The sequence below is a fragment of the Salvia hispanica genome, chromosome 3 (genome assembly GCF_023119035.1).
Source record: "Salvia hispanica cultivar TCC Black 2014 chromosome 3, UniMelb_Shisp_WGS_1.0, whole genome shotgun sequence".
Taxonomy (NCBI): domain Eukaryota; kingdom Viridiplantae; phylum Streptophyta; class Magnoliopsida; order Lamiales; family Lamiaceae; genus Salvia; species Salvia hispanica.
The window spans coordinates 37932909-37952153 of NC_062967.1; the positions used below are offsets into that span (position 1 = coordinate 37932909).

Here is a 19245-nt window from a genome sequence, read left to right on the forward strand (position 1 = left end):
AGAGGATCGAAGGGTGCGGAGGGAAGGTGATAAACTGGAACGGTTTAAGAGTGTCGGGAGTGCTTGCAACCTCAAGATCTATAGGTATGGTATTACATGAAAAGATCAGTCAGATTCATATTTAGCACTCCTCGTCACATTTGGTGTGGGCACGGGTTTTAAGAAATACTACAAAGAATAGTGGGTTGGAAAAGTTAGTGGAATTTAGGCGCGTGAGACTTACTTACCATTTATATTATAAGTGAAATGTGACTCTTATTGTGGGACGGACTGAAATGGCAAAATGTGACTCTTATTGTGGAACCGTTGGAGTAGTAGATGATTATTTATTTTGGATGTGATAATAATGTTGGTTTGCAATTGCAGGTGATGAATATCTAAAACCATATGTAATAACGGATCCGGAGGTAAAGATTTTGAGTAGGACGAAACTGGACGAGTTCTTAATACTTGGGAGCGACGGGCTGTGGGATGTGATCTCGAACGAGATGGCGTGCCAGGTGGCGAGGAGGTGTTTGGAGGGCCGGATAAGGAGGAGCTCTGGCGCCGGCTATACGCGAACGATGGAGGCTGCTGCCGTTTTGGTTGAGTTAGCGATGGCTCGGGGCAGCTGCGACAACATCAGCGTCGTTGTAGTCGATTTGAGCCGCAATCAAACTCAAACTGCTGCCTATTCATGCTAGTGATGTGCTAGTATATTGGCACCCGATCTAAGTGGAGTCGGGAGTCGGGTTCACTTGCGATCTTCGTCTCTTATTCCGTGCGATGTTGCTGCACTCCTGCTGACCCCATGGGTTTCATTTCTTGTATATTCCAACTTGTTGAGCTCATTCATCATAAGAGACCACAAAAAGATTTTGAAGGCCAACAAAAGATAGACAAAATAGTTACATGTGTGATGTGTAGTTCTTGGCATGCGCCTCTCGACTTAAATAAAAAGTCGCTATTTGGCTGCCTTTGAAAGTAAATTACTTGACGTGTCAGAAATATAGCATGTCGATGGATCTATTTTCTTTCTTGAACACTCCATTGAGTAGAAGATTTTTAATATTAATGTGAAATACTATTACAATAACATCATTAGACTTTTTTTTTTTAAATCATTAGATTTTAATTTTATATAAGTTCATTTCCTAGATTTTGTCAATATAATAGTTTATGTGGTCGGAAATCTGGTTTAGGAGTAGGTCGGTAAAGTAATCGCACGAAAATATCAGTATAAGAAAATATTGAATTTGATATGAAATAATTTTCATACAATTATTGTACCAATTTTATGGTATATATTGCACCAAAATGTGGTAAACCATAAAGATACGATATATCGAATTTCAATACACTATATTGTTATACCATATTATTTCTTATACTTGTTTATTGAAAATAGCAATCGGTATATATTGAACATATTGGTATACACGATAACGAAGCGAGTTCAAGTTGGTAAGGCATTTCACCTCTAACCTATAGATCGGGAGTTCGAGTCATAACGGGGATGGGGGACCATTAATGATCCTCTTAAAAAAAATAAAATAAACAAACATGTCGATATACACTGATACAATACCGAAAATTACAGTATACTCCCTCCGTCCCATAAAAGATGTCACACTTGTGGGACGGTACGAGATTTTAGGAGGTTTTGTTTTGTTAAATAGAGATAAAAAATATAATTTTTATATTCATGTGACATCTTTTGTGGGACAAACTAAAAGCAAAATGTGACATCTTTTGTGGGTCGAAGAAAGTACCAAATTTCGATAATTTTTTATATTCTTTAGTACAATAAGTGCATTATAACAGTATTTCAGTATTTTTCCCCTCCCCTACCTCAATTGCACTGCTCTGATTTTTCCCCCTCAATACTAGAGCATTTAGATTACAAAAATAAAATATACTCCCTCCGTCCCAAGATATTAGACCAACTTTCCCTTTTGGGATGTCCCAACTTACTAGACTCATTTCCTTTTTTAGCAAAAAGCATCTATCTTATTTTATTCTCCACCTACTTTTTTCTCTCTTCTCTTCCTACTTTTTTCCTCTCTCATACTTTACTCTCTCCACTTTAACTATTTAAATATCAATTCCTTAAATCATGTGCCCAAAAGAAGTGAGTCTAATATCCCGGGACGGAGGGAGTAATAGTAATACTTAGTTTGAAATGTGAAGTGAAATATATTGATATTATCACAATTAACAAACATTTTGAATATCGTTTTAAAGTTTTTTCAAATTGCTAAAAGTTATACATTAATTCACTATTAGATAATTAATAGGATTCAAATTACTAAAATAATCAATCCTAATTAATGTTTTGACAAAAGATAACCTTTGACAAAAGTAACCATGAGCAATCACTTAAAAGTTAAAAGTTTAAAACAAAAACCGGTGACAACCTAAATTCATAATCATCGACCTTTGATTAATTCATAATCATAAACTATGACTAATTCATAAAAAAATAATATTGAAAAAAAAGTGTCAAAGAAAAATTAGTGGAGCATATTTAGTACTCTATAAACCCTATGTAAATCTTCTAATTGGATTAATCAGTTCTTGGGCTCGTAATACTAAATTTTAATTAGATTTAACAAACAAAAACCAAGTATAACTGCACAAACATTTTTCAGTTCTTGTCTTCTTGGGCAATTGAATTGAGTCTTCAAGCTGCAATCTTGGGAATTAATCAGAAAATTCAGAATAAATGACCCAGCTTCTGAGACAATGTTCAGTAAGTAGCATCACTTTTCGCTGAAATCAATTGCCTTCTTCAATTCAAAGCTGATGAAGAAATTATTTGTTGGCATTAATTTCAAGCGTGGAGGGTTTAGGGGTTTCGCCGCACAGAGCGGAAAGGGGCAAAATCTGAAGATTGGAGGGGTTAAGGACATTATAGCTGTTGCTTCCGGCAAAGGCGGCGTCGGCAAGTCCACCACTGCCGGTATTTAATCTCCAATTTATCCTTTCCTTCAAAAAATTACTGAAATTTTTTATTGTGTGTTTGTGTGTGTGTTAATTGATTCATTGTTTGAATTTTTAGTCTCTCCAATACATGGATTTGTGTAAATTTGTTAAATTGAGTTTTTAGAAATGCCAATTTACGATTTTTTTTTTCCTGTGATATTGCTGTGAATTTGTAGTTAATTTGGCTGTTTCGCTTGCAAATAAGTGGCAGCTAAAGGTTGGGCTGCTGGATGCTGATGTTTACGGGCCGTCGATTCCGATGATGATGAAGCTCCATGGGAAGCCTGAAGTGAGTGCAGGTGATGCTTTGATGAACTTGAAATTATGTGCTTTTATTTCATGTGTTGAACTTTGTTACTGTTACTATGAGTGGATGAGTTGATCATCTTAGATTCTTAGTTATCATGTTTCTTTCATTTTATTAATGTGTTAATTTACAAATTTTGAGTTATGAGCTGTTTTGATTGGTGTGGTGCCTCTAGCAGATAAGAAAATGATCCCAATCGAAAACTATGGTGTTAGATGCATGTCGATGGGGTCCCTGGTGGCAGAAGGGGACGCGCTTGTCTGGAGAGGTCCTATGGTAAGTGCAGATTATTTCTCTGCTGGTCATGTTTTCACGATTACTTGTGTCTTTATCAGTTTGGTTTTATAAAAATGAAGGTTGTTCGTTATAAAATGATGTCGAGTTGCTGATTACAGATCATGTTTTACGTTATCAGTTTGGGCAGGAAAACTCGTGGAGAGCATCCAATTGTCTAAGAATCATGCTACAACCATTTTGATGTATGTAGATACTGTTTTATCTTTTCAGGTCATGAAAGCACTTGAACAGATGACGAGAGGAGTTGATTGGGGAACACTAGATGTTCTTGTGGTGGACATGCCACCTGGCACTGGTGATGCTCAGATTTCCATCTCGCAGAGATTGCAATTGTCAGGTAGTTTGGACTCTGCCTTTTTTTTCTCTTTCGATCTACAAGAGTCTATTCCAGCGTGATGAAATAGTTTTTATGTAATCACTTTTCTCGTATTTGTATAATATGATATGACTGGGAGAATATGCTTTATATCTTCTAATGGATGCATAAGGTGGATTTTGTTCATCTGCATTTGGACAAAGTCCAATCGTTATCTATCACATAGCCCATAGGGGTCGATGAAGTGGTTGGATTCCCTATGTTCCAATTCAACTTGATGTTTAATTTGATTACATAGCTCATTTATTACATCGTTTTTCCTACATGTTAACAGGAGCCGTAATTGTGTCAACTCCTCAAGATGTTGCCTTAATGGATGCTCGAAGAGGTGTTAAAATGTTCTCCCAAGTGAACGTGCCAGTATACCCCTTACCTTCAGTTACAGAATTTGTGTTTCACAGCTTTCATTCAAATATTTTCGCCGAACATGGTGTCCTTACTCCTTAGCATATGATTGGATAAAAATTTCACGTATTGCATTGCATTCCTGGACGAGAAAGTAATACTGTGTTAATCATATGTGGAGCAGTGACGTTTCATAAAATAAAGATGATTAGCGATAGATTTTGTTCAGTGATGTTTCCACTTTTTGTAATGCATCGCAGATTTTAGGAATTGTGGAGAACATGAGCTATTTTAAATGTCCGAGCTGTAATGAGGCTCATTACATTTTTGGAAAGGGTGGAGCTCAAAAGACAGCCGATGAAATGGGCATGAGGTTTCTTGGTGAGGTATTTCCACTGATTTTGTCACCGGCTGCAATATTCTTTCGCATTATTTTTAGTTACATTATCTACAACGTGAGCTTAAATTCTGCGTTCTTGATCTTTTCTATAGTCAAACAGATTTTTGATACATTTTCTGGTATATAATCTCTTGTAATATTCCAAACTGTTAATTTGCTCAAGCACTGATCTTTAAATATATCATTGTAGTTGCCACTGGAGACGGGAATACGAAGTGGCTCTGATGAAGGAGTGCCTGTAGTGATATCCAATCCCGAATCTTCTGTATCCCGGGCCTATGGTGATATCGCCCAAAAGATAGTCAGCACACTCGAGCTACTCAACCAACCACACTCGCGTCCTGAAATAAATCTTTAAGCATGGGGCGTTTCCAGCTACGTCTTCAAGTTTTTCTAGATGGTGGCACCAACACTTGCTATCGCATTGGCACCCACGCTCCTAAAGACCTCAAGGCACGGTGAGTAGATTCGCTTTGACATCTCTTTTCACTTAACGAACGAATGGAGTTTGTTCTTTTGGCTTTCTGCTCAAAGCATCAAACATCTTATGCGAGTCGTATAAACAGCAGCCACATTGTATGTGTAACGAGGGATGTCGTGTTCTTGTCTCTCCTTCGATAGGTTGTGTTTGTCGAAAGATTGATGAGATTGTTGGAATATATACTTATATATTTGATTCCTAAAAAAAAAATCCATTTTTTCATCCCTAGCACAAAAGGTGCTTCGTCCGTTCCGCTATAATTGATTCATTTCTTTTGGATACGAAATCCGCTATAATTGATTCATTTCTTTTGGATACGAAAATTAAAGAATGAGTTAAATAGAGAGACAATAGAATAGATAGATAGGAGAATAGAGATTAAGGTAATAGGGAGACTTAAATATATAATTGAAAATGGAGTAAATATGAGAAATAGTATAAGACAGCAATATTCTAGCAATATTCTATTGACATTCATACTACTATAATTTTTTCTCTCTCTTCTGCTTTCTCCTTTACCGGTGGAAAACATGTTTTGAATAAATATGAAAAAAAATGAAATAATCCTTTTCATAAAATAGATACAAATAAAGCAAAAAGAAACACATATTTTATTGCTGTTATTTTCATCATATCAATTTCTTATATTCTAGAAGCGCCTAAAATAAATGCTACTCCACTTATATATGTAGCTGTAGTTCAATTTAATGATTTCATAAAATATCATATTTAGTCTCTATCATACAAAGTTGTGTCACATATTGATTGCTTAATAAGTTAGTTCTGACTTTAATTCTTTTCAATTTTTGAAGTGCATAAAGAATACCACGTGTTATTCAATAAGCATCTAACCACATATTAATTTTTGTGACAACTGGAATATAATAATATAGATTTTGCTGTCTTAAATAAAATATTCATTTCGAGAGAATCGTGAGATGCTATAAAATTATAAAATTATAAGCATCCAATACTTTTCATTAATAACGTTTTTATGATAAGAATCATAAAGCACTCCTTTATTTTCCTTTTTTTTTGTCTTACCACTTTATTTAGTGAGGCAGGGTATATGTTAATACATGTATAAAAGGGTTAAATAGCAAATACACATCAGAGAAGTTTAATTATTTAAAAAAAAGTTACTGTAAAATTTTCTTTTTTTTGGAAGTTAACCTCTAAAGTTTACCGTGAAAAGCAAATAAATCATCGATTTGTGAATATCATAAATTTATTTTCTTTCACAATAAACGTTCGAGGTATTTTTATTTATATTATTGATTTCGTTGTAAATGGTTTTTTAAATGCTGAATAATAAATACATGCACAAGTATGCACGAAAGATGATGTGCGGGGTATTGTTTTATGGCATAATTCTTGTTTGCTTCGTTTCATTCGGAAGATAGTACTATCATAGATGATAGTTTGATTTCCGCTTATGTAATTTTGTGCTTGATCAGTATATTGAACCGTTGCTAGAAAACGAATTGGTAAATTTGGATAACTTTGTTTATATTCTTCAAAAATATATTCATTTATGATTTAATCTATTACACGTGAATTTTGAACCTTATATATAAAATTCTTATAGTGATCTTATCTCCATTACATTTTAAACTTTCCATCGTCATGGTCATGGACTCGTGATTCATGAATGTTTTTTTATAAGAAAACAAATAAATATTGTCGAACTTTTTTGCAATGATAATAATCATATTCGTTAAGAAAGGAATAAACTTCAGTCAACGATTCAAACCATGATCATGCTTCAATAATTTGATCCAAAAATAAATTTAAAAATCAACTATGAATAAAGTGAACTTCAAGTAAACTACTTCTCGACTTTATAAAAATGGAATATAGTGAAATTTATTCTTAATGATCATTTTTTGGACCCAAATCATACGTCGTAGACATATACAGTGTATTATCAATTGAGCTAAGGTTGTATTTATGGTTTTAATGTTGATGCATATATGGCCTAAATTGCAGTTTGATTTCTTTCATTCTTTAAATTGTTGTTTTCTAAATTTCTTAAGTTATTTTGATATTTATTTATTTTTCTATTTAATTTATTAAGTGGTTGAAAATTTATTGATCAATATTTATTGGTTTTGAAATTCTTTCCTTTTATTAATTAGTGCTTCTTTTTAGTTTATTTCCATTCTAGTTATTTCCTTTAAGTTTTATTATTCCATAAAGTTAAAAGTTTCTTTGCTTATATAAACACTACATTGTTGGACTACAAAAACAGACTTTAATTTGAAGATCAATACTATAGTTATAAGTCTTCAGCCGTGCTTTTCGTTGATTTGCGATTACAAGTCTTTCGCCGCGTTCTCGTTGATCTGTCGTCAGGCGTCAAATTTAAGACGAGGTCATATCAAATGCAGTGGTAAAATAGTAAGTATTACTAGCATTTAGTAATTGTTTTAGCTATCAAAGTTGAAAAAAAAAATATCATCATGTCGAGTACTATGAACAACAGCTCCACTTCAGGTACCCCAAACATTCATGAAATATTCTTCATACATAATCATATCAAACCTAATTACTCACATCTTGCTCATTTTATTTTTATAAATAAAACTCTCAATTCATTTAATTTTTGAGATGACCGGTGCCCAATTTGTCTCATAACTCAACTTGCTGCATTTTTTAAACAACGCACATAAAAAATTTCTGCATTAAAAAATGTATTCTGTTCTTTTTGACACGTTTCACTTCAAATATTTTCTAAACAAAATATTTTATTTTCTACTTTATTCTCTTATTTACTCAAAAAAAACATTGCTTTAAAGTATTTACTAAAAATAAAATGTACGAGGAGAGTAAGGAGGGAATACTAAATACGTAGCATAAATAGAATTTTCACCTAAGCCACTTGACACAATACTCTCTCTAAACGGCCAAACATATGTGGGGTAGTTTTGTTATACATGAACAAATATATATATGAATTCCTCCAATTTTCGGACAAAAAGATATTTGTCTTTAAATTTGTAATATATATTTTTTATTTCTAGTGTCTTTAAATTTATTTAAGTAATTCCAAAATTTAATTATGTGGTATTTGAAATTTGATAATAGATTATTTTAATTTCATAAATATTGATATTTAAGTACTAGTACTAATAATATTACAAAAATAAATAATGAAATAGAAATGTAAATCTCTAGAAGGTGAGGGTGCCATGTATGAATAGGAAATTCCGTCACGTGGAAACGTGTGCTTTAGTTTTCCTTTCCTTTATTTTTTTTTTAAAAAAAATACTCTGATAAAATTCTGAATAATTGAAGAATCCTTTTTTTGGTGGGAAGAACACTCCATAAATAATCGATTTGCTCATATAATTCTCTCCATCACTACCGCGATTCTCCTCCATTGATAACGCCAGCACTGGAGCTGTGCACTGAAGATTTCAGTCGCAATTTCTCCCATCAATAATAATTACTACTTTCTACGTTTCGAGAATTTATTCCTCTGCTTTTTCGCTGCCATTTTCTCCTCATCCACAGCTTTTTCTGAGAAATCCACATTCGCAACAGGTATGGAGTGGTTTCCTTCTCCTTTCTCTATCTGAAAGCACATTTAAGGGTGCTGCTGTGGCGATCTTTTCATCCCAATCCACATTTCCCGGATTTTCGAAAACCCTAGTGAGCTTTGATTGGGATTTGTGGTTTGTTGATTTCGTTGAAAAAAATGAATTGCGCTGAAGTTTATGATCCTATATACTAATTGTAATCGGAGAATTAACTTTTTACCGTAGTGAGGTGAATATTTGAAGCGGTTAATTTTCTTCACATTGAATCATTTTAGCTAAAAAAATTTAGGTTTCTGTTGTTATTATTAGACGATGATTGCAATTATTTTGTGGTACCTGGAAGGAAAAAAACAATAATCGCTGTTTCCTTTTTAAAATTATTGTACTAATGTGCGGATTCTGCTGCTATTTTTGGTGTATTATTTTACTACTATTATTCTCACCTACTTGTTGCGTTCATTATCTTTCAGCTAAAGTGAGAATCTTTTTTGCCTTCATTCATATAGTAATTTTTAATCTTGGTAACTGACAGTTAAATTTGCTCGGACCCTTTCTCTGAGATTGAACTTGTACGCACGTTCTGCTCAATTTTTTCCACAGCTTCTAGTGTTTAAGATGTCAAAGCTGTATTTTTTTTTGTTAATTTGGCTGGAAGCTATTGTCAATTCTGTTTTGTCTTTGTAATCTCTAGTTGACATCCCTGTTGGTTTTAGTGTTAGTGGGTATATAGATACATGTTGTCTTTCTTATTTTGTGTAACGTAGTTATGCAAATTTCAAATTTTTACGTATGTGCTGTTATGGATATGCATATGTCTTTGGTTTGAAGCCTTTTTCTTTTAATGTGATCTTGGTCTCCCTGATTCTCACTTATGACTTTTAAGGTTTATCTACGTAAGTATGATTTTTGTTGTTATGTTTTACTCAGTTTACCTTATTTGTGATCAGAGACTGGATCCACAGGAGAAAAGGATAATTTATGGAGGGCGACGCAGGAAGAGGTTCGGAATGCCTGAGGACTACAGGTGGGAGGGCGAGTAGTGACAATGGTTCTAGTAAGGCCATAAGTATACCCTCTTGTTGCTTGAAAGCAAGGGCATCTGCACCGGAGCTAGATGCCAAGTGCCACTCAACTGTTGTTTCTGGATGGTTCTCTGAAATCCAGTCATCCTCCGGTATTGGAATATGCTTGTTATGTGTTTCCTGGGACACCCTTGTCCACTTCTGCTTTAGTCCTACCTTTTCCAGCGTTGCATTATGTTCCAAATGGGCTAATCAATTTATACTTTGTGATATGGATTGCAGATGAGTCTTTGAAGGAAGTCTACTTTAACAACCCAATGTGGCCAGGTATAATCCTCTTTTTGTCCTGATTCAAACACCAGATGAATCCTCTGTTACGTATTTTTTGAATTTGATAAATTAGTTCATGTGTCATTGTGGAGAATAGCTCAATTTCTTTTGATGTTTGAATCTTAAAAATATTTGCACTTATGGGGGAAGTGATTTGTCGGTCTTACTTATTAGTTTTGAAAGTAGTAATCTCCTATACCTTCGAAAATGGAGCGCAGTTTTGTACTGAATTGATGCACATTTGGTTGTAGGAGAGTCACACTCCCTGAAAGTCGAAAAGATTTTGTTCAAGGACAAGTCAAAGTATCAAGAGGTTCTGGTTTTCCAGGTTCTGCATCTTTGACGTTGTATGATTTTATTTTGTTCTCTATCTTTTGTAAACTTATTTTCACTCTGTACTTCGTCTTTTTATTGCAGTCATCAGCATATGGAAAGGTTCTTGTGCTAGATGGCATTGTTCAGTTGACGGAGAAAGATGAATGTGTTTACCAGGAAATGATAACCCATCTCCCTCTTTGTTCAATTGAATCACCCCAAAATGTAATTTCTGGATACTTTATTGGCACTTTGCCTTCCTATAATGCTGGAGTTTGGTACCCTGCCTCATTGCATAGGTTTTTATATGTTAAATTTGGGAATGCAGGTTTTGGTGGTAGGTGGTGGTGATGGTGGCGTCCTTAGAGAAATTGCCCGTCACAGCTCTGTGAAGTTGATTGATATTTGTGAAATCGATCAGATGGTCATAGATGTGAGCACTCAATCTTGCTGCCTAACTTAGCTTCGTATATGTTATACTTCATTGCTGCTTATGTATTATTCTTTAATTCACAGGTAAGCAAGAAATTTTTTCCAGAGTTAGCTATTGGTTTTGAGGATCCTCGTGTGCATCTTCATGTTGGTGATGGTATGATTTTAAGTTCTGTAAAACGTTTTCTTATACCTGGCCTTCATGTAGGTTGAACATATGTTTAATATGCCACTTGGAACTAAGATATCCTGCACATGTTATTAAAGAAACATCTTTCACTTTTCTCTGTTCATTTTGATTTTTTTTTTACAAATATGGAAGTGCAAGTTCTAGATTGGGTCATTACTTTTAAACGCATGTCATTCTTTATAAGTTTAAGTTGCTTTAAGGAAGCATGTGCATATGGCCAACTCTTTAAATAAATGTGACCTGACAAGCAGCATGAAGCCTGACAATTGATGTCTGGGCATTTGGACACCTGCCAGTCTTCATTTTTCCATGAGTTTGACCTCAAATGTATTCTCTTGCACTTGCAAGTGTGAATAGTTATACCCTTGCTCCATTTGCCTGCATTTTTTACTCCACCAGTTGTGTGGTAAATAACTTTTTAACTTTGTTCCATTTTTTATTTTCACAGCTATTGAATTTCTAAAGCAAACACCTGAAGGGAAATATGATGCAATTATTGTTGATTCGTCAGACCCTGTGGGTACGTGTACTATTGGTGAATTGGACATGCATGAACAATTGATTATTTTATTGATTTTTTACTTGTATATTCATAACCTGCAATACGCATGCATTAATCACACTACTGCTAATAAAGTTCTTTAAATCATTGCTAAGGTGATTAACTGTTAATGAGGATATTTATGTTTTTTCTCATAATGTTTTGACTTGAGTATATTAGTCTCTATATAATATACAACCATATGACTGGCAATAATGAAATTGGTTGTTAAGTATATATTTCTGTAACAGAAATCTAATAGCAACTTTCTGGATTTTGTATGATTGTGTTCAGTTGGAAATGTGTTTGGTAAATCAATCATGGTAAAAAAATCTATCATTTCATTAATGACTAATACTCCCTCCGTACCCAAAGAATATGCACTTTGGGTTTGGCATGGGTTTTAATGCAAAATTGATAAAGTAAGAGAGTTAGAGAGAAAAAGTAATTAAAGTATTGTTAGTGGAGAATGGGTCCCACTTCATTAGAAAGAAAAGAGTTACCAAAATTAGAAAGTGCATATTTATGCGGGACGAACTTAAAAGGAAAGAGTGCATATTCTTGTGGGACGGAGGGAGTAGTATGTTTGAATACTTCAATAGACTTGTAATTATTATGGTAACTCAGACACCTTTTCAGAGTGTATTCTACATTATTGTATCTCGATGATATTGTACGACTGGACCTTATATATTCCTCCCTCCCCCCTCATATGATTGACTCTACATAGTACTACTCAAGGTATCCTACAAGCAGCAATGTAGCATATTATATCATGTTTTTTTCACTCCCCAGGTCCTGCTCAGGAGCTTGTGGAGAGACCTTTTTTTGAGACCATTGCCCGAGCATTAAGGTCCGGTGGTGTTCTTTGTAACATGGCAGAAAGTATGTGGCTTCATACACATCTAATCCAGGATATGTTAACTATATGCCGAGACATTTTTAAAGGTTCTGTGCGTTATGCATGGGCTAATGTCCCTACATATCCAAGGTAAAAAGCTTGCCATTCAATCATAAAAGTAATTACAAGTTCTTGAACTGTATTTAAATACTCAAATTATCCACCACTTCTCTTATGAAGTCCCATTATGTCTGCTCAGTTATCCTAAAGATTAATCCAGTCTGTCAACCAAGATTGTTTTTTTTTCTTCTCATTATTCATGGGTCATTTTTGCTAAGTTGTAATCTGTAAGTTGGTGTTCTGATAGTTCTCCTTCTGGTTATCAGTGGCGTTATAGGGTTTCTATTATGCGCAACTGAGGGGCCACCTGTTGATTTTGTACACCCTATCAACCCTATTGAGAAGTTGGATGGTGCACTTGACTATAGAAGGGAAATTAAATTTTACAACTCCGAGGTATCCTCTGGTCTATTCTTGAAATTGTTTATTGAAGCTCTCGAATTTTCTCTTATTCTTGAGGATTTCCATCAGCCTCAAAACTTTGTTCTCAAAATGCATGATTTATAGAATAATGTTTATTTGTGCGTTATTATTGTAATATTGTTATTTAGAATCAATAATACTATGTTCTGTCAAATATAGAGAGCATCACTGGCTACTATGTTCTGTTAATTAATCAGGCTTCTTCAAACTCAACTATCAACTATGCTATTGCTCTCTTTATTTGATTCATCAACATACGTGTGTGCTGTTCTCAGGCTATTTATCTGCTATCGGCTTCCAATTTTTCTAAGCTTTTGTGTATTAATTTGACCTATGGCACACACGATACACACATTGTCCCAAGCCATTCTGAAATTAACATCCTTTTTTCCAACATCTCCATGGTGCTCATACTTGCAAAGACACTTAACTACGTATGCTTATTGTGGATGACAGATTCATAGAGCTGCCTTTGCATTGCCATCTTTCGTAAGGAGGGAGGTAGAAGCTCTCCGGGGTTGACCAACTTCTTTAAAGTCAGCCGAAGCTGGTTTTGTGCCTCGTTGCGCACCATATTAAACATGTCAATGGCGTTTGCGTCGATAAGACTCTATTATTATGACTGATGATGCCTGACTAGGGTTAGAGTGGGGATAATACATATTCTAATTAGTGTGGATTTTTGGATTTGGCTGTGGTTGATTTGTTGCTTGTGTTACTGGAGTCGTATTGTGTATGTGGGTGGTGTTGTGTTTTTCAATAAATTCGTCATGGTGTTTCATCGTTTGGTGAGAGATTTAGCAACTTGAATTTCTATTATATTTGGCTGAAATTATGGTGCATGTCTACAACATGATTTATTCAATTACTACTATATCTATGGCTTTCTGGTTGTTGAATTTGCTTATTTTACAACATTAGGAGATAAAAATGGGTTGAGTTTAATTTGCTTCAAATGTCGCGAGTTTTACTTTTCATTGCTTTGAAAAGAAGTGTTTTACTTTCCGTGTTGTCTTGAGCCCTTCTTACTCCCTCCCTATTTGCAATTGGAGTCTTGTTTTTCATTTTGGTTTGTCTACGAATATGAGTCTTGATTCATTATTACTATATAGTAAGATGTCTCATATTCTACTATCTTATTCGACTCATATATCATTTAAAATTAATATATGCAACCGCAGTATGCCTGTAATCCACTAGCTTTCTTCTATTCACTTTACCTAACATTTCTTAATACTCGTGCGGGAAAGAAAAACTCATAATGAAAGACAAAAAAGAGTATGATGTAATGAGGAGTGGAAGAAACGGTGATGTCTATATCTATTACATTTGCTAAATTGTTCAATTAAGCCATGCCAACCATTCGGATCGACGATTGATCTCCATTGTAAGTTAGCACAGTTTGTAAAGTTTATGATTTTTAAGACCACTTTTAATGTTTATATAAAATATCTGAATCTAAACAAAGTTCATGATTTTATAGATCAATATCTCTTCTTCTTTTTATTTGAAATAAACAAAACTTCTAAATACCAGAATATTCCCGTTCATCCCTTCTCTTCGCCTAAAATTGTTGGGACCTTTAAGAAATATAATGACGAAAAGTATAAAATTGTTGTTAAAATTCAAACAAATTTTGATGAAATTGTAATTCAAATGAAAGGTTTAGTACTCTATTATTTTATTTATAATGGTCAACTTTAGATGAACATTATGTAATTAATGAGGATATCTTGACAAAAAAATACAAAAGTCATAACAAAATTTGTTAATTTTTATTGTATAAGATAATTAAAAAATATAATTTAATTAACTATTTTCAAGTTATGGATTCATAAAATTCAATCAAAATTCAAAAGTTACTGCTTCCTCGTCCCACAAGAATATGCACTCCCTTTTTTAATCAATTTCAAAATTCTTCTCTCTAAGAAGGTGAAACCTATTGTCTACTAATAATACTTTATCTACTTTGTCTTTCTATCTCTCTTATTTGATCAATTTTATATTAAATCTTCACCCCGAATTTAAAATGGAGTACTATATTCTATGGAGATGGTAGAAATACTCAGAAAATTTTCTACTACTAGTATTAAAAAATGGATCGAATTTTGTAATCAAGGAGATTCTGGAATCAGGCACGTGCCATCCACACTCCCATCTCTCTCCATGAGCATTAGCATTGCTCAAGTACAATTGAAATTACCTTTTGTATGTACCATTTCCGGAGTTGATTCGTCGCGCTTAAATCTTCCATTTCTGCAGAGCTTCACAATCGGTACCTTTTTCCATCTCGCTCCAGCAGTCCAGCTAAATACCAAATTTCGTATTATTTCTTTCATAATCTATGCTCTTCATCCATTTCGCGATTTTGTTAGCTTTGAGTTGAATTTCAGCTCAACATTTCGTATTTACAAACCCTAAAAAGAAAACATGATGAATAGATAATGTTTTTTGGGGATGTTTCCCGACAAGGTTATTTGTATAATGGAAATGAACTTTTATCGTTGCTTTGTTCTCCTTATTTGGTGGTTCTTTGAATTATCTGTTTCAGATTCCACGAATTATGAGGCTTTTTGCATCAACTGAGTTACAAATTAATTAACACGTTGTTTCAAATTTCAATCATGGTAGAACAGGAAAGGTTATGAAGATAAATGCTTTTGATGAAGTATTCATATTTTGAAATTGAGTCACAATCATATTTTGCTTTGCGTATAATTTAACTAGTCAGGTATAGGAGCACTAGGGATTTTTTCTCTTTTTTTTTTTTTTTTTTATGTTTGTTAAGACCGATTGGAATTGTTCTTAGATGTAGGCTGGTCCATTTACATCACCTTGCTATGATGAAACCAGAAAAGTGCATTTCTTTTCGTTGTAATTTCTCTTAAAGTAGTTGAGCTAACGAATTTTGATGTCACACAGACGCCATACTTCGGAATATGATCAAAGGAGCAGTTTCAGTTGTTGACCAGACATCGTTTATGTATCATGTGAGTTCCCTTGTTCATTTGTTCTTGAGGTTACTGCATGATTTCACAGCCTTGTATGTCTAAGAGTATATCATTTTTCAGTTAAGTAGCTTTAAGAAAAGCTGTTGTCCCTTTGAACAGAAAATGGTGGAAGTGAACACCATTTCAGTAGTTAAAGTAGTTTTAAGAATATGCTCCTTAATCATGAACACCATAACCATTTCAATAAACAGAACATTATTTCCTTCGACCATATTTTACATATTCCTAGCCGAAAGTGGAGAAAAACTTTCATTGCCCTATTTTTCATATCATACGACCATCATAGACATCTCTACAGTTTTATTTCTGTTCTGGAGGCATTCACAAGAAAGTTACTGAGTAATTACTATTTTCTTTACAAAAGTTATTTAAGCTGATATCAACTATTAACCATTACATTCAAGATGATATGCGGGGTCACTGAGCCTGTGAAAATCCTTTCCTATTTTCATCTTCTTGTTAATTGTTATACTGTTGTGCAGGCTAGGTTTCCAGATCTAACAGCAGTCAACTTATACGGGAACTCCTCATTTCTGCCTTGTAAATCTGGCACTAAAGCACCAGACTATGGGGATCACATATTGCTTCTTCAAGGTCGTGGCAAACTCACCCCAATAGCTGCATATAGCATGCCACCTGAACGCAAGGATGCTCACCTACAGTGCTCTCCTAAGGAGCCGAAAAAAGAAAGAGCTTCCTCCAGAATGCAGTCAAGTATTGACCTTCAACAAATTGCTGAAAAACAGGGAAACAAAGTGACTATTCTTGATAAGCTGAAGACAGTTCATTTGCACATCTTAGCTATGGAACAATGGAATGCATCAAGGCTTAACATGTGTCACCGGTAAGCTTCACATATTCCCTCTTTTTAGAAGCTGTGACTGTTGACCAATAGACTTTTTTTACTGCATTTTGTATTTTAATATTCTTTTCCTGTCCCTAACATCACCTCGAGTTGACCCTACCCGAGAATTTAACCAAAAGTACAATCTGCATACGGTATTACGGTCATACCTTTTGGCTTTTTCTTGTGCTGTCCTTTCAAAACTGCTAAACAAGTGGTGCTTTTTTGCTGGGTAGAGTACTTAAAAAATGAACTAGCCAAAAATTTTATTTATGATATCATATTATCATCTACAGTACATCCTAATAATTTGCAGAAATTATTTGGCAAGTGCTATAAACCTGTTGCACTATTTGGCACTAAAAAGCCTGGATACGGAACAGATCAAAGAAGAGCTTTCCTCTATTGGGCTTATGAATTTAGAGACGATAAATACTCATGTTCTTTCAAGTCTCGGTGGATGCATTGAAATGCTTATTAACTCAAGGCCAGAATCTCTCCTTGGCTTACAAGTTTCCAGTGAAAGCTTCCCTGTTCACCAAAGCTTGGTCGATAAAAATGTGGACCTTGGAATGACTGCGATGGTGAAAAAGGCATCTTCTAATAGAGACATACTTTTGGGAAAACTTCCAAATCAGAAAATGGCTCATATCATGGTAACGGTTGGGCAAGAGGCAGCAGAAAATGATACGCATATAACAGATCTTGTCAATTCAGGGGCCACAATCTTTCGTATCAACTGTGCTCATGGAAACCCAGAGTTATGGAGTAAGATAATCGCTACTGTGAAGAGATGCTCTCTTATTCTGGAACAACCTTGTCGGATCCTTATGGACTTGGCTGGACCAAAGCTTCGAACTGGAAGATTGAAGGATGGTCCATGTGTGGTTAAAATCTCTCCCAAAAGGAATGCACTTGGTAGTGTTATACGTGGAGCCCAAGTTTGGCTGAGCCCACAAGGAGCAGGCCCACCACCTTCCCACCTATCCCCCGATGTTATTTTGCAAGTGGATGGTGAAGAAAATCTCAGTAAGCTGGAAGTTAATGATTCTGTGAGATTCACTGATGTCCGTGGAAAACACATAAGTCTCCAAATCTTAAGCAAATATCCTGTTTTTTCCGGTGCTGGATTTATGGCTGAATGCAGCAAAACTGCGTATCTTGAGTCTGGCACTGCATTATATATTAAGAAGAAAGGAAAGAAATCTTCAGTTGGATTTGTGGTCGATGTTCCTCCAGTAGAACAATTTGTTAGGTTGAGAGTTGGTGACTTGCTGGTTTTATCTCGAGATAGTTCAGACGAGCAAGACACATCACCTTGTTCAGCTGTTGGCACACATAAGATGACTTGCCCTTGTGGGTATCTGTTTGATTCAGTAAAACAGGGTGACCCTATTGCTTTTGATGATGGAAAGATATGGGGAGTAGTGAAAGGAAATAGCATTTCAGAAGTAGTTGTAACAATCACTCATGCTGATCCTAAAGGTACTAAGCTAGGTTCAGAAAAATCCATAAATATTCCCCAGAGTGATATCCGGTTTGAAGGTCTCACTTCAAAGGACCTTATGGATCTTGACTTTGTAGCTGCACATGCTGACATGGTGGGTATTTCATTCATTCGAGATGTTCATGATATTGTTGTCTTGCGGCAAGAGCTTTCAAAAAGAAAAATTTCAAAGCTGGGGGTTGTGTTGAAGATTGAGACACAAGGTGGATTCGAGAAGTTGCCTCTCTTAATACTAGAAGCTATGAAATCAGGAAACCCTTTAGGAGTGATGATTGCTAGAGGAGATCTTGCAGTGGAATGCGGATGGGAAAAGCTTGCTGATATACAGGAAGAAATTATGTCCATTTGCAGTGCTGCCCATCTACCAGTCATCTTAGCAACGCAGGTTCTCGAATCACTGGCCAAAACTGGGGTGCCTACTAGAGCGGAAATCACTGACGCAGCCAATGGAAGGAGGTAAGCAGTAATCCGAATATTTTTTTGCAACCAATTATATATCAGTCAGGGAATAGATTTTTTATAATGAGGGAAACACGGGATTGACTAGAATGTAGCGCTCGTTTAGTATAACTAAGCATGTGTGTGGTTAACATTCCAACATTTGAAGCCATTATTGTTGTATCTTCATTGAGATTATGGTTTTGTTGGTTGTGTTATAACGTAAATAGAAAAAACTAAAGAAATGGTGGTTTTGTATGGCAGGGCGAGCTGCGTGATGCTGAACAAAGGCAAACATATTGCGGAAGCCGTGTCTACTCTCGACACCATTTTGAATAGCCAATGCATGAACGCGAAAGCAGAACTGAAGCCTCTGATGTTAGTTAACCGTGTCGGTTGATGCCTTCAGTTCTTCATTTCTTTTTCTCTCTGTATAGCATGTAAAATCGTTCAAAACCCTCTTTTGCTGGGATTTAGATGCAAAATTTTAGATACAATTTACTCTCGTTCGATATTATT

General features: G+C 34.9%; 4 protein-coding genes across 9 annotated transcripts in view; all 4 read left to right on the forward strand.

Moving 5' to 3' along the window:
• The window catches only part of LOC125210086 (probable protein phosphatase 2C 8), a 1642-nt gene extending 618 nt beyond the window's left edge, over positions 1-1024 (forward strand). The window contains exons 2-3 of the mRNA XM_048109664.1: positions 3-84; positions 367-1024. Coding sequence (XP_047965621.1) covers positions 3-84; positions 367-683 — 399 coding nt within the window. The 3' untranslated portion in view covers positions 684-1024. The remainder of the gene's footprint in view (positions 1-2; positions 85-366) is intronic.
• A 1525-nt stretch (positions 1025-2549) lies between these two features.
• LOC125212394 (iron-sulfur protein NUBPL-like) lies at positions 2550-5392 on the forward strand. 2 transcript variants are annotated; one of them, XM_048112554.1, is made up of 8 exons: positions 2550-2731; positions 2818-2941; positions 3141-3263; positions 3450-3547; positions 3779-3905; positions 4219-4304; positions 4550-4670; positions 4880-5053. In XM_048112554.1, exons 1-8 carry the CDS (start codon positions 2705-2707, stop codon positions 4912-4914), a joined length of 741 nt encoding a protein of 246 aa, XP_047968511.1. In that variant the 5' UTR covers positions 2550-2704; the 3' UTR covers positions 4915-5053. The 2 variants fall into 2 exon arrangements, with proteins under 2 accessions (XP_047968511.1, XP_047968510.1); XM_048112553.1 differs by having other exon boundaries at positions 2556-2731; positions 4550-4675; positions 4880-5392.
• A 3078-nt stretch (positions 5393-8470) lies between these two features.
• LOC125215196 (spermine synthase-like) lies at positions 8471-13707 on the forward strand. Of its 3 annotated transcripts, none has more exons than XM_048116541.1 (11): positions 8471-8716; positions 9660-9886; positions 10017-10061; positions 10316-10392; positions 10482-10604; positions 10708-10812; positions 10896-10968; positions 11450-11521; positions 12338-12533; positions 12770-12899; positions 13383-13707. In XM_048116541.1, exons 2-11 carry the CDS (start codon positions 9691-9693, stop codon positions 13446-13448), a joined length of 1083 nt encoding a protein of 360 aa, XP_047972498.1. In that variant the 5' UTR covers positions 8471-8716; positions 9660-9690; the 3' UTR covers positions 13449-13707. The 3 variants fall into 3 exon arrangements, with proteins under 3 accessions (XP_047972498.1, XP_047972499.1, XP_047972500.1); XM_048116542.1 differs by lacking the exon at positions 8471-8716 and adding an exon at positions 8811-8941; XM_048116543.1 differs by lacking the exon at positions 8471-8716 and adding an exon at positions 9265-9281.
• A 1340-nt stretch (positions 13708-15047) lies between these two features.
• On the forward strand, positions 15048-19231 carry LOC125211458 (plastidial pyruvate kinase 4, chloroplastic-like). Of its 3 annotated transcripts, none has more exons than XM_048111262.1 (5): positions 15048-15201; positions 15849-15916; positions 16420-16781; positions 17098-18744; positions 18991-19231. In XM_048111262.1, the coding sequence occupies exons 1-5, from the start codon at positions 15093-15095 to the stop codon at positions 19124-19126; spliced, it is 2322 nt and encodes a 773-aa protein (XP_047967219.1). In that variant the 5' UTR covers positions 15048-15092; the 3' UTR covers positions 19127-19231. The 3 variants fall into 3 exon arrangements, with proteins under 3 accessions (XP_047967219.1, XP_047967218.1, XP_047967220.1); XM_048111261.1 differs by having other exon boundaries at positions 15054-15249; XM_048111263.1 differs by lacking the exon at positions 15048-15201 and having other exon boundaries at positions 15859-15916; positions 16425-16781.
• Positions 19232-19245: the final 14 nt, after the last annotated feature.

Excerpts from the sequence above, each read along its gene's own strand:
- LOC125212394 (XM_048112553.1), top strand. The coding sequence starts at position 2,705 with ATGACCCAGCTTCTGAGACAATGTTCA. Across the intron at positions 2,942-3,140 it reads CGGCAAGTCCACCACTGCCG|TTAATTTGGCTGTTTCGCTT; the intron begins GTATTTAATCTC and ends GTGAATTTGTAG. Across the intron at positions 4,305-4,549 it reads TCTCCCAAGTGAACGTGCCA|ATTTTAGGAATTGTGGAGAA; the intron begins GTATACCCCTTA and ends AATGCATCGCAG.
- LOC125215196 (XM_048116541.1), top strand. The coding sequence starts at position 9,691 with ATGGAGGGCGACGCAGGAAGAGGTTCGGAATGCCTGAGGACTACAGGT. Across the intron at positions 10,393-10,481 it reads AAGAGGTTCTGGTTTTCCAG|TCATCAGCATATGGAAAGGT; the intron begins GTTCTGCATCTT and ends TTTTTATTGCAG. Across the intron at positions 10,813-10,895 it reads TCGATCAGATGGTCATAGAT|GTAAGCAAGAAATTTTTTCC; the intron begins GTGAGCACTCAA and ends TTTAATTCACAG.
- LOC125211458 (XM_048111261.1), top strand. The coding sequence starts at position 15,093 with ATGAGCATTAGCATTGCTCAAGTACAATTGAAATTACCTTTTGTATGT. Across the intron at positions 15,250-15,848 it reads CCAGCTAAATACCAAATTTC|ACGCCATACTTCGGAATATG; the intron begins GTATTATTTCTT and ends GATGTCACACAG. Across the intron at positions 16,782-17,097 it reads AGGCTTAACATGTGTCACCG|AAATTATTTGGCAAGTGCTA; the intron begins GTAAGCTTCACA and ends AATAATTTGCAG.